General features: G+C 40.3%; 1 protein-coding gene across 1 annotated transcript in view; it reads left to right on the top strand.

Moving 5' to 3' along the window:
- Positions 1 to 13,847, top strand: part of LAMA4 (laminin, alpha 4) — a 100,205-nt gene that overhangs the window by 20,136 nt on the left and 66,222 nt on the right. The window contains exon 2 of the mRNA XM_010083783.1: positions 2,431 to 2,532. Within this exon, the coding sequence (XP_010082085.1) occupies positions 2,431 to 2,532 (102 nt within the window). The remainder of the gene's footprint in view (positions 1 to 2,430; positions 2,533 to 13,847) is intronic.

The raw sequence follows: 13,847 nt of genomic DNA on the forward strand, positions 1-13,847 counted from the left end.
TGCTTAGACCTGCAAAACCAAGAAAGCTGTTGGGCAGACACTAATGGACCAGCTAGGACCACCCAGGACCACCCACCAGTTGAGGGGCATGGGAGAATATATCATGCCTTAGATCTGTATGGGTGGAGAGAAATACTGCCAAGACAAACACTGGGATAAGAATCTGTTTTCAATTTAGAAACTCACTGTCTCCCTTCCACAGTGTGTGGTGTGGTAATCATTCAGCTGAAATCCTTAGTCTGGTGGGACCCAGTCCTACAGCCCTGTGTTAAAACTAAACAACTGAAAGAAATAAGCAGTACAAATAGATGGCATTTCTGCTGTCCCAAAGTGGCTATGGTATGAAGGCTTTTCTTCCTAGGAACTATTATCTAAGAAAGCGTTTCCAAAGCAAACCAGATAAAATATTGTGTGCAGAAATGGTAAAGGCAACCGAGTTTTCCATTTATGTTCATCTCTGTTCTGAGAGTTCTCTGGCCTAAGACTGAATTAATGATTCATTTGTAAACCTCATTTTTTAAAGCTTATTATTAGTAATCTCATAAGATACATTATTTTCTAAACAAGCAGTTTATCTGGCTGGATAGAAGTGTCCACTCACCCTTGAGAATGGAAGCTAACATGCAGACGAATCTCGGGATTGCTGGCTCTTGCTACCCAGTGTTCCACAGCTGTGACTACAGCACCATGCAGATGTACAAGTTCAGGTCCCAGAAGTAACACAGCCATAGCGCTGTGCAAGGGTTACTTAGCCACAGCCATCAGCAGGGCTAGTTAGCAATACTACACACAGGCTAGTTTTTGCAGCTAGTGAAGGTATCACTGCACAGTGCTGCATTTTATATTGTTGACTTGCTGTTCATGTCATAGCATACAGTGGGCATGAGAAGTAATGGTTCGCTCAGTGCAGAACATAAACCATTCTTTATTTCAGGGCAACCCAGGAAAATAAAGGAATAGGAAGATTCAAAGGAAGTTTAATCCTAATTAGATCAGTACAATATAAGAAGCCTCATAGCTCATACAAATGCAAGAAGGATCGTATCCTTCTAATCCACTTGAACTTCCCACTTTTACCACTTTTTGTGAGGGTAAGAGAGCCACAGAATACACAAAGTGCTGTAGAGGCAGCCACAAAAAATATTCTAAGAGATCCTGGCACGTTTCAGGCTCTGACAGCCACCTCAGGGACAGTGTTTGTAAATGCTAACAGAAACAGGGTGTGGTAAATAATTTCTGGAGACCTAAATGGCATGCTAGGGCCTTCACATGAGCTCTGCAACAACTTTGTGAGAGTTAGGCAAGGGTAAGAGGTTTAGGATCCAAAAATTCATGAGTCTACATGTATCTAACATAATAACACATGGCACAGGCAGACTGCACAGGGTGAGCAGGTGCTGCCTGAGTGACAGAGATTGCTCCTGAGGTCAACCTGTGCGTGTCTCAGCAGCTTGGGATAATGAGGTAGAAGTTCCTCAGTGGAGAACAAGAATTTACACATAACATGTCAAATTAAATATATCCTCTTTCGTTTTCTTTTTAATTCCCAGTTTTAGAGGGGCATCTTAATAGCTTTTTTTGTGTTTCTGATTCCTTACATTATTGCTTTAATTAGTATTTAAAAGAAGATAATTTAGACATTCACAATCTTCTGTTTCATTTTGGTAAGCTTTGGTAAGTCAGTTATCAAAAATACTAAATTATATACACCAGGCACAGCCACACATTTAAGAACTAACAGGAAAATTTCACCTTTTATGCAATCCCCCCCCATTTTTTTATCATGTGACATGAAGAACGACTGAAGAACTGTTGCATCTCCCAGGGACTGATTACTTCCTGGAATGACAACAGGTTATCGCTGGCACATCTCAGCAGCCTCACAGACAGACAGACAGTCCTGCTTTCGTAGCCTCTCACAGCAGCCAGCCAGCTTTCATTCAGAGGGGCATTGATCTTTGCAGGTATGTTTCTGTCTCCTCTAAGCTCTTCATCCAAAGCTCATCAAAGCTTTGATGTAAAGAAAATTTTCTAAACTTTCTCTTTTTTTAAGTAAAAGCTATTCCTTTCCTATAAATACACCTTCTTTACTGAATAAAGATCATCACTTCTAGTTAACTCATCCTCAAGTACACAATGCAGTAAGAATCTGCCAGCTCCTCACCTGCGGACAGGCACCCACTGCTGTCTAGGGGCAGGACACAGGCAGGAGCTTTAATACTGTAAGGCAAAAAAAGCAGCACCAGGGCACAGAGCGAAAAAACAGACTTGAGTTCGGCAGTGTGTGTGTGGTCTGCTATGATGGGGTGTGCAGTGTGCTCTGGGGAGACCTGACGGTTGTAATTCTTTCTTTCCCCTGCCTCTCAGCCAAACCTAACTCTCTGAATACACATATGTAAGAAATACTTTATTTTTGTTTTTTCATTGCAGGGATGCCAAGAAGGATTTTACCGTACCAGATCAGGAGAATGCTCTCCTTGCAACTGTAATGGTAATGCAAACAGATGCCTTGATGGATCTGGAATCTGTGTGGTAAGGAATTCCTGTCTCCTCTGCTGGTCCCTCACTGAATAACAGTACCTTTTTTTTTGTTTTTAATACTAACATGAACCCTTTCACCTTCTTTCACTCTTGCATGAGGCTTTGCGTGAAGGAAATACTTCCCAGGCAAACCCAAGAAACTGTGGTCTGACTCTTTTATTAACACCAGTGCTCAATTTCAATACACAGCAAAAGCAGTGTCTGTACCACAGGAGCTTTTTGCTGAAGAGCAATCCTAAGTAAGGCCAAGGTCAATATGTTAATAAGATTATCCTGGCCAAATTTCATTCTCACTTACTTAAATCATCTCTGCAGATTCAAAACACTTCCCGTGTTCAGTATTTGTGAGAGTCAGTATGCTGGGGAAAATTCTTAGTCCATCAGAAATATGGAAAGAGTTTTATATAACTCTGGAGAAAAAAGTGTACAAATTCAAACACATTTCATTCTCCCCTTTATGAATACAGTGCTGTATATCATATAAACAATTTACAGTGGTGAGTGACCCCTGTGGTGTATATACATGTGTTATCCATAGTCATTCTGCTGTATGGCAGCCTCCTGCTGTGAAGGAACAACATGAGGAGGCTGAAATAATACACCAAGGGAAGAGTGTGTTGAACTCCAAGGTAGTATTACAATTGCCCATATGTTTGGCCTCACTCAGTATCAGCTCATACAGAAAGCTGTGAGTTAGTATTTAGGAGCTGATCACTTATAGCTCCAGAGCAAAAATTGGTCCAGTAAAACTAACCCAAATTACTAATGGGCAATCAGAGCAGTAATACAGTAAAAAAAAAAAAAAAAAAAAAGGAAGTTAATAGTCTAATGTATCTAAACATATTAAGAGCTAGGCACTAGTGTTCTCTCTACAGGCTTGTAAAGCAGGAGTAGAGCCCAGAGCTCCTTGTTCTGCCATGTGTTACTTTTGACAAGTCATAAACCTTTGCCCTCAGTTTGTCTCTTCATAAAATGGCCTGATAATATTCACATACTTTGCATCGTTGCAACCTCTATCAGGTTTTCAGTTATACAAATACATAGAGCCATGCTCCATGACATATTTCTTACCATTTTTATTTCTGTGGGAGGAAGACAGCACAGCTGGTCAGCCCAGGAACAACTATTATGTCTTGGCCACTGTAGTGTGTTTAGGATTGGCTGGTTTCTGCAGAACACATATTGGCTTAGTGTTTTATATTAAATTTTTAAAAGTGGTTTTACAGTGCCAGTCTTTCCCAGCTATTCTTTTTCACATGCACAAGGCTTTTGCTTATGGAAAGATTGTCTCCTTACTGTTGAATGACAATGATGCCAAGAGGAAACTTCCGATGGAAGACTTGCAAACAAGAGAGAGAGCTTGACGAATGTCTGCTTCTGATGAGTCTGATCACCAGAGAGTTTCTGGGGTAGAATACATGAAGCAGGGAAGCAATTAGATCCTCAGTTTACAAACACAACAGAAGACTTGCTTCCTATCTCCTACAAAAATAAGGCTGATGTCAAGGGTTCAGGAAAAAAAAATACCAAAACCAAACAAAACCAAAGCTACTGTATCAGTAGAAAATAATCTGAAAGTATATGTGCATTCCTGACTGGCATTTCTGCAGGATACTAAACTCTCTGATCCAGACAGATGGTAAAGAACAAAACTAAGATCTAAACCCCAGTTTACTATTTGAGTTCAAACAAGTCATTTGATGGCTTATCTGTGTGATTTAAGAAGTCATTAAGCTCGGACAATTTACTTTTGAATAAAGAGGAACAATGAAAAAAAAGTCTTAAGTGAAGTAAGACTGAAAGGGAGACAGAAAGAGCGTGGTGCAAGGAAAGAGCAGAATGAAAAGGGGTTTAAAAAGTTTGATAGCATAAAACAGAACCAGAGATGCCCATGGGGACTGCAGTAACAGGACTTCCCTGAAGATTTGGAAATTTCCAGGGAAGATGGGAAGACCGATAAATTTGTAAACTGCAAAATGGGACTGAGAAAGCCTGGGAGAAGAAAAGCTTAGAGAAAGAAAGATGTAACTTGAATTATAGCAGGAAGAAGCATATTAGATGAATGAACACAAGTAATTTTGGAAAAGGAGACTTGATGGTTGATAATGTGATTTGGATTAGAATCAATGGACAAAGCAGCCTTCCCTAAGGACCACTTTGGAGAAGTACAGGAATGGATCTGGCCAAAGCCTTCTGGGGCTGAGGCTGGGGCAGAAAGGAGTGGGTACCTATGTGGCTGGGATTTTCTGCAGATAGGACCACATGGTATGGAGGGCTCATTATTTTCTCTGTGCTCAAATTTTTTGGGAAATTACTCCAATAATTCTTGCGGTGGTAACCACCACACCTGATAGTAAGACATCAGACTTTCTGCATTCAGTTAGTATTTAACAGGCTGTTAAAAAAAAAAATATTCTGTATTTACCCCATATTGTTATTGTTGCCATCCTCCATTTCTATCAGTATAAACCTGCTATCTCCGTGCTTCTGGGATGCAACAGTGTTCTAAAGTTTTATCACTTAGAGACTCTCCACTGGCACCATGTTACTCTAACCATGAGTCAGAGATATCACAGAATGTCTTTAGCAGAAGATCTTCAGAAGAACTGATGTTCCCCAAAGTTAAAAGTTTCTATGCCTGCATGTTTATTCACACAACAGAGTGATTTAAACATGAAAAATAATTTTTTTTTAAAGTTAACTCTGCCAACAATGATGGAAGACAAAATGAAAGTAGTAACAGTGTTCAGTTGGTAGATAATTATTTTTTATAGTTTAAGTAATAACTAAGCTATAAGAACTGAATAAATGAACAAGGCAGTATGAAGCTGAAAAAGTACTCTGTTTCAAAACGGATGAAATATAAGGGTCAGACAATGCTCTAACACCATCACATTATGCAAATCCCCCAAATCAATTTAGCAAATGTAGTTCCCACTGCATATAAATTAATGAAATTTTCATTGGCCTCTGCCCTGAATTTTAAATCAAATAAAATTAAACCCCTATTAACATTGCCTTAGGGTAAAGTACTCAAATCTTTAATTTCTGCTGATATAAGTATCTGTTTTAGGGTTCTGTTTCAAAACTTCTTTCAGCTTATTCACAGAGCGTAAATCAAATCCATGAGTCTTTAAAACCTTATTGAATGACACAATCAATGAATCAACAATCTCATTAGGTAACCAAACAGAAGAAATTATTGCAGAGAACGCCTTTCTTGCATAGATGTCCACACAAAAATGGTGCAGAAATCAATCCTGTGGTCCTGTGACCAAAACTGAAGAGCCATTCTGTCCATTTTGTTAATATAGAAAATCACCCAAGTGTTAGAAGAAGAGCAGTCAGCACAGTGTAAGCTCCATTTATGATATAATACAATAGAGATGTCAAACAACGCTTCATTTCAAAGACATTATCTGGTGATGCATGTAAGGCTAGTAGAGGAAGAAACACGAATTCTTCATCCTGATTCTAGACTTTGGACTTTTAAGGTAGCTTTCTGAATCCCAGCTAAGGGAAGAGAAGGAAGTAACTTGTAGGACCCTCTAGCTTTTGATTTTGGAATTATGCATATATATGATGTTAACTGGGTGAAACTGTAACAGCTGCAAGTGGCAGTCGGCAGACAGAGTGATGCACATTTCTCCTGCATAAAGCCCATTGGGTTTTGCTGCTAATAAGATATGAAGATATGAAGGGAATGTTTTGCCTCCTTCACCATCCTCCAGACCCTACCCCACCAGCAACCTACAGCTGAGTTATTTCTTTACAGCACCTCTAATGAGGGTTCAACATTTGAAAATTCAGACGTGGGAGTGGGCTTTGAATGACTTGACAGCTGAGTAGAACATTAGAGCAGCCATGATGGTCAACTCTGAAATGAGTGGCATATGGATGTGAAAGAGCTTTTCTAAAGCAATGAGTTCTCGTATCATCTGCAAGTAGTATAATGGATAGGGCTTTACCACACTAAAAAATTTTATTGCATACACTAGGGAAGGAAGTCGCTTGAGGTGACTGCAATGTACTATGGCAACGACTCCAAACAAACACAGCTAAATGGTTTGAAAGGTTAAAAGGATTTAAAATTTACAAAGCTGGATATACAGACAAAAATTTTCATTGGACTGAGTTATCAGTGTCCTTTCTGAGGCTTCTATTGTTAATGGAGGTTAGATCTTCATAAACGCACGAAAACACATAGAGCAGAAAACACACACCTGGAGAAAACACTATAGCAGAAGATGAATGGTAAATTTGCTGGTATCTACCTAAAAATCTCTAAGTGCTTCATTATCATCTCGGTCCCATACATTTGATCAGTATGCATATGAGGCATCCAAAGAGTATTCATAAATAAATAAATAAATAACTGTTTCTATTGTGGAAGAAGAAAGACCAAAGGATTGTAACAGTGGAGAAGATAAATTCACTGGTATCCTTTCCAGCCTTTTATGGAATTTTTACACTAGAGCTTATTGTCGTGTAAGTGATTTGTGTTTAAGCGTTTGAGTTTACAGCTGAGTGGAAAGGTTGGAATGGATTTGGCAGCTCTGCCCAAGAGGATAATATGTTCCACATGATTGCCAAGGAAGGTCTGGAGAATAGCCAGTGGATCTACAACCACCCGTCAAGCACGAGCGAAAACCAGCAGGGAGCTAGCAAAACTCTCCAGCTTATTAGGTACTTCTGGCTTCACAAAGAGCCTTGCAGCTTACAGCTCACTGTTTCTCTCTATAAAGATGGACTACATCTATCTATAGTGACCTTGGTGATACATGTTTGGAAAGCTAACCAGAACTGCAACAGTCTGGTGCTGAAACACAGCCCTTCCCTCCTCCGGAGTGTTTTAGTGTGCAGTAGCTGTCAAAAGCATTAATTTTAATAGACTCATTTTCTCAGACATAGTCATTTCCCTTCCCCTCCTAGCTATCTTTAAACTTAGTATTTGTTGTCCTAACTGGTTTACTATTGAAAACTTTCAACAGTGACCCCCAACATGTGACCACTCTGTTTCCATTCCCCTGCATCAGAGGCATGTAGGAAGTCAGGCCCAGACTCCAGGGAAGGGCTGCCGTTGCTCTCACACCCGCTCTGCTGCATTTCCCACAGTTAGCTAAGACAAGTGATGGATTGAGAAAGTAGAGGGCCAGGTGGTTTTGGCAAGCTGTCAGCTCCCACTTCACTCATTATTACAGGACAAGTTCTACAGATCAAAACTTTGACCTAGTGAGGGTATGTTGACCCAAACTAGATCAGGAAATGATTTTTTTTTTGTTATTTTCATTATTTTAGGTTGACAGTTGTCTTTACTTCAGTAAAAGTTGTTCAATACTTAGTGTTTCCTTTTAGTGCCTCACCTCCTTCTTCCATAAGAAATTCTGAAAACTAACACTGCATCTCATCCACAGTGGCTGGAGAGAGAAAGCTTGAAATCATAAACCTCAAAGATGAAAAAGATAAAACATGTACTTCTCCTGGCTCTCAAGTCATTATGCTGAAGTGCTCTTTTTACTATTATTATTTTGGGACTGCAGTGAGTTCTGGCATGCTGGCATGGGTAATGCTGTGCAGTTCTGCAGCCTCAGATATGAGGACATCTCCCAAATTTTGGGAAGCTTAAATCTACATCCAGATATTATACCTCAGGCCAACATCTAGTGGCCCAGCAATAAATACAGACAGACTCCACAGCAGCGTAAACCATTTACATTTCTTTACCTATATAATTTATTTATCCTTGTGCAATCTTTCTGCATTAACAGTTGTTTTAAGACTATCTCTCAGAAGAACAAGAAATAAGGGGGGAAAAAAGCCCAAACCAAACAGTTCCTGCTATATTGTAACAATGACTGTTTTCAGCTGCAAAGTGGTATTCTGAACTCCTAACCAGCATCTGAGGACACTTCCATATTTCACAGATAATATTTCAGACCCTATGATTTTGGAGGGATTTTCTTGTACTAACTTCACCAGAGGTAAGGCTGATTATTAACTACTGGCTGCCTCCAGAGTCTCCATACTATCCTGCATTAGGTGCTTAACACAGGTGCTCTGCACCACTCTGTGGCAGGTCCCGTCTTTCTTTAACTTTAGAAGGTACACAGAAAACCAATCTGCTGTTTCCTATGGAGGACATTCAGCCTGCATAAATTGCACTGAGTGTTAGCCACCTGATTAAATAATGTCCCTAAACCTGCCTAAATGGCACAATTAATGAAGCTGGTGCCTTTGAATACAATTAGAAGGAGCTCTTCTCTCTTCAGGTTCCTGAATTAATTCCCACCCCTCAGATTTTCATTTAGATTCATTTACAGAAAAACATGTTTGCCTTGTGCTGGGAAACTTGGCCTAGTACCATTGTCTGAAGAGAATCAACAAACTTTTCATCATTATTTGTGCACAAGTAATTATACTGAGCAGAAATGCATCACATGAAGTGCTCTATGGTCTCACAACAGTAGTTCCAGCTTTACTTTCAAAGCAAATGAGTTCAGGACCCCAGTGCTGACAATCATTCCCAAGTAACCACCCCATAGCACCTTTTTATGTGCTTTTCATGTGTGTAAAGTATAGATAGTTACAGTAAGGGCCAGGTAGAAATGATCGCTCTGATTGATGGTAGTCAGTGGCAGCCGAGTAGCTGGACCAGCTAAAGCATTTTCTCACACAAAAATACACTCCAGCCACTCTGTCATCTGACAAGCTGCTGCTGGTGTACTGATGGATGAGTCAGTATATGCTGTAGCTTTGTATATAAGCTTTTAGAAGCCAGGCTGCTATTATACTGGGTTGCTTCCTCTGGAACTGAAGTGCCCATGAGCAAGGGACACCTCTGCTTGATTTTTGCTTTATGAAAATAAAGGTTGTATTAACATGAACATATGGAAAGAACTGAGCTTAGAATTTTAGTTTATAGTAATTTGAAAAACAGTTTATAAAAAGCAGAGTATTATAAAGCCTAGTTGCAATACCTCTTACTGCATGGTTGTACATAATTTCACGACCTTTACCATGTCTCACTATATTCTGTACAAAGACAGGCAGCAATTTTCTGCTAAACTTCAGTGCTTGATGTCCTAAGATACATATCACTGATATTTTCTAGCAATTTTTATTTCAGTCTTCCTTGTTTTTCAAAGGAAACCAAAACAAAAAATTAGTTTCTTTATTTGAAAAAGTAGACATCAATATCAGCAAACATTTCTGCAGTTTTGTGAGTACATTTGAACAAACCACTGAGAGAGGGAATGCTGCAAACAATCATGACTGATTTATGACATGAGCCAAAAATGATGCCCTTCATTCTAAAGCATGTGTGAATACAGGGACCAGGAGTAGCCCTTGCAACTCATATGGCAAAACACTCATTTAAAATCCAATCTCACAAAAATTGCCATAAATGGAATTCCATTTTTTTTCCTCATAATTAGTTCTCTGTCAAAAGTGATTCGTTCAGAAGCAAAATACTTTTCTCAAACTACCAAAGCAGTGCCACACAGCACTGAGAATCGCCCACGAGCTGCAGGAAAGGTGCCCTCCCTACCTTAAGACATATCTCTCAGGCTTATTGCAGTCAGTAGTTTTGTTGCAGATGCAAACTAATGGAACACAAAATATAAGGACACTTTTTTTAATCACTGTGAAAATATGATTCTAAGTACCCATGGGAGCTCTGACTTCTTAAATAAGATAAAGACACCTTTACATAATCACTAACCAGAGAAAAACTACAAAAGTGCCTCAAGCACTCAGCTAACGGGGTCTTTGGGGTAAAAGGGCCTTTTAGCACTTCCCCTCGATTTAGGAGATATAGAAAACACTGCAGACCTAACGAGCAACATCAGCTCTCCTGCTGCCCTGCTCTGTTCATCACAATAGTATCTGAGCTTTGGAAACCAGTAACAGATTTATTCTGGTAAGACCACATGTTGTTTGGAGAGCTGAGGACAAGAGAGGCGAATTGCTCAGAGCACAACCAAAGAGCGTGATGAAGGCCACATACAATGGAGCGCAGCCCAGCGGAGGCCCCCGCCAGTGCTTCAGGTTCAGGGCTGCTCTTTCTCTTCAAGTGTTCAGTGCCCATGCTCTCATCTCTCTCTTGTGGTATATTAGCATCACTTTTTCATCGAATAATGACAAATGCAAACTGTTTTTAAACCTGTATGAGTCTTCCAGTGCCCTCGGGCTCACACCTTGTTCCTTGCCGTTAGTGCCCTCTCGCCAGAGAGGAGTTTGAGGGCTGGACATCTCCCCAGCGGCTGTCTGCCACTCTCTTCTTCACAGCAAATATTGCTATCAAATAACACTTTTAGCTCTACAACTATTGGTGCCTAATCTATGTAAAGATCCATGAAAAAAGAAACTGACTTTTTTCCTTTCCTTATCGTATTGTACTTGCTGTAGAGTTCTCTGACTAAACCACAGACTTACAGAAACAAATAATTGCTGTGCAACAGGTTCTGTATGACTACAAAACATGCAGCAAGACAAGAAAAGCCTTCTAGAATCAAAAAGGGTCTGAGCTAACCTAGTGCGTCCTAACTGGGGAATTTTGATGGGATTCAAATAAGGAAGATTGACTAAAAAAAAATCAGACATGTTTTCACAAGGGTGAGTGTCCTTTACTAAAATGACACTTTTCAACTTTTCAATGCAGATTGATGATATCTGGACAGATTTAGGTTAAAAAAAAAAAAGATCAGTGTTGCCAGGACAAAATTCTGCCACTAAATCAAAGTTACAATACTCAGATACAAAACTCCTTTAGCAATGCCTGTGCAAGTGAAACTTGACTATTTGTTTTCATTAAACATCTTCCCTAATTGCATTCCTCTCTCCTCATACTCTTTTCTTCAAAGAAAACACCATGTTTGGAGTAGAAAGTGAATTTCAAATCTGTAGTGACTGGCTCAGATGGAAAATCGGTAAGCTAAGCTCACCCACTCCCAGGCTGGCGTTGCTGAAGAAGCTCCGACCAGAGAGCCAAGGTGCCCCTTGCCCCATGCCTGTGAGCCCCCTCCCACTGCAAGAATTCCTGAAATCCCACATCCAGCTTCCCTGTTATTCCAGGGAATGCCAGCTCCTGACAGCGCAGCCACTTCTGTGATGGGATTAAATGACTACTGGTAAATAAACTCAGGCACTGCAGTCATTCCCTAGTGCCTGTGCCAACTCCAAAGGCAACACAAGAGGTCCCCTGCAGGGCCCAACCAAAGCTCTCTGCAGCCCATATTGGGTCTCCAGCAGTGGAAACAGATGTTTCAGGAGGGCACCTAGCCTGGTCTGTTTCTGAAGTTCCTGTTTTGTACTCCACCAGCATCCACAATTGCTGTTTTAGGGTATGTTAGAGGGTACATACCTCCTGAGACCTTTTAAAATCCGTTTATTAATCTCTTGCCTATGAATATGTTAGAGGGTACATACCTCCTGATCCTTTCAAAATCCGTTTATTAATCTCTTGCCTATGAATTTCTCTAGGAAATCCCTTTTGTACCTGCAAATACTGTCACCTCCTGGCAGCAAGTTGCCAAAGTTTCTTACCTTCTGTGTAGAGAAGTGCCTTCTCAAGTCAGTGCCCTTCAGCTCTTGTATTGCAGGATTTGGGTGAACTATTGTCCTGTCTTTTGTCTAATTACCAACATTGTAATTTTACATAACCCAAAAAACACCCTCCTGTCAGCGTTTTTCTCCCAGCCCTAGCATTTTTGGTCTGTTTGTAAGACACTGGTGAATACAAACAAAACTGGTCTCAGCACCAAGGCCTAATTGATCCAAATAGTGACCCTTCCCCACTCTGAAAAGTGACTGTTACTTCCTACCCTTTGCTTCGTAGCCTTTATCAGCTCTCAGTGCATAAAAGACACTTTCTTCAAGTCCCCTGACAACTTAGTTGGATTTTTTGAAAGTCCAGATATGTTATGTCCTCTGCTTCCCTTTCATACACTAGCTTATTTGCATCATTATACAGCAGGTTCATGAAGCAGGAGGTCCTGAATCAGATGATGCTTAGTCATGTACTCAGAGATCTTCTTGTTTATTATAGATGCTGTCATCTTACTAGGGATGGAAATCATATCCATCAGTCTGCAGTTTCCATGATCTGCTGTTTGTAGGTCAGAAGAGGAAAGAATCAAGCACTCTAATCCAAAACCACAGCAAATGTGCACTGACAGAGTAGTTTTCCATATATTTCTGCCATGGAGCTGACTCCTTGCTGCCTCAAGCCTTGCACAGCTGTTTGCATCTGTACTGTATCAGTACGAAGTGGTGCAACTGGAGAGTTCTGATTCAGGGACATTGCACAATTCATTGCACAGTTACAAGAAATAAAAGCACTTCTGGGCCCTTCCTACTCTTTTAAAGTATTTCATCCAGACAGACAGAATTTGGAGGATTGTGGCTTTTTGATGACAACTTCTGGGTATTTTGCTGAAGTGGAAAGGGGGACAGGAGTCTGCAGGAGTCTTGCAGCATGCAGGAGTACTGTTCATGCACTCTACCCTGGTCACCCACCGCTTTGCCATGTGCCTAGGGGAAAGCCCACACAACTTGTGGCATCTAAGTTTGTCCATTTGTAAACCAAAAAAAAAAAACAATGCTTACTTAAGCTTGCAGGACTTAAAAATTCAGTTTAGAATTGTTTACAACAAAACTTGACAATTTTTTTTATGATTGAAAATATTATCTGAGAGTCAAAATTTTGCACCTAGCATCGTGAAATATTTTGGAACAAATATTCTGTATGAACATTTGATTTTGACTGCTTGATTTACTTCCCTGGTGCTGCAACAATATCAGCTGGTGGTCAATTGGCCTCTGTATGAGGAAACATATTTCCTCACAAACATTAAACTGTGGAGATGAAACTTGCTTATAAAGTGAGTGACATTTTGCACCGTTGCTCTGTATTTTTGTAGAAGACTCCTGCTTCTTCCCTTCATTAAGTGGACCTCCTTTAAGGCTGAAAACAAGATGTAGCGATAACACATCCCTTCATTCTGTAACACTTTTCATCTCAGGAGAAACCCATCAGAGCCACTGGTGTATTAGCCACCATTTGCAGGTAGATTCCCCCGATGCTCTTTTCCAGTCATCAAGTCCAAGACACAATCTCACTGAAACCCGTATCTAGGCTGAAACTTGTTGATAGTATTTACCAGCAGATTTTCGTTTTGTTTTGGTGTGCAGTAAAAGTAAATTTTCCTGCTGGCACATGCAATTCAAAACAGGGCTGCAGCTACACCTGAATACCTCTGACATCTCTGACAGGCAGTGCTGCTTCTGCTCCAGCACCTGGCAGG

The sequence above is a fragment of the Pterocles gutturalis genome, unplaced genomic scaffold, assembly GCF_000699245.1.
Source record: "Pterocles gutturalis isolate BGI_N339 unplaced genomic scaffold, ASM69924v1 scaffold8600, whole genome shotgun sequence".
Taxonomy (NCBI): domain Eukaryota; kingdom Metazoa; phylum Chordata; class Aves; order Pterocliformes; family Pteroclidae; genus Pterocles; species Pterocles gutturalis.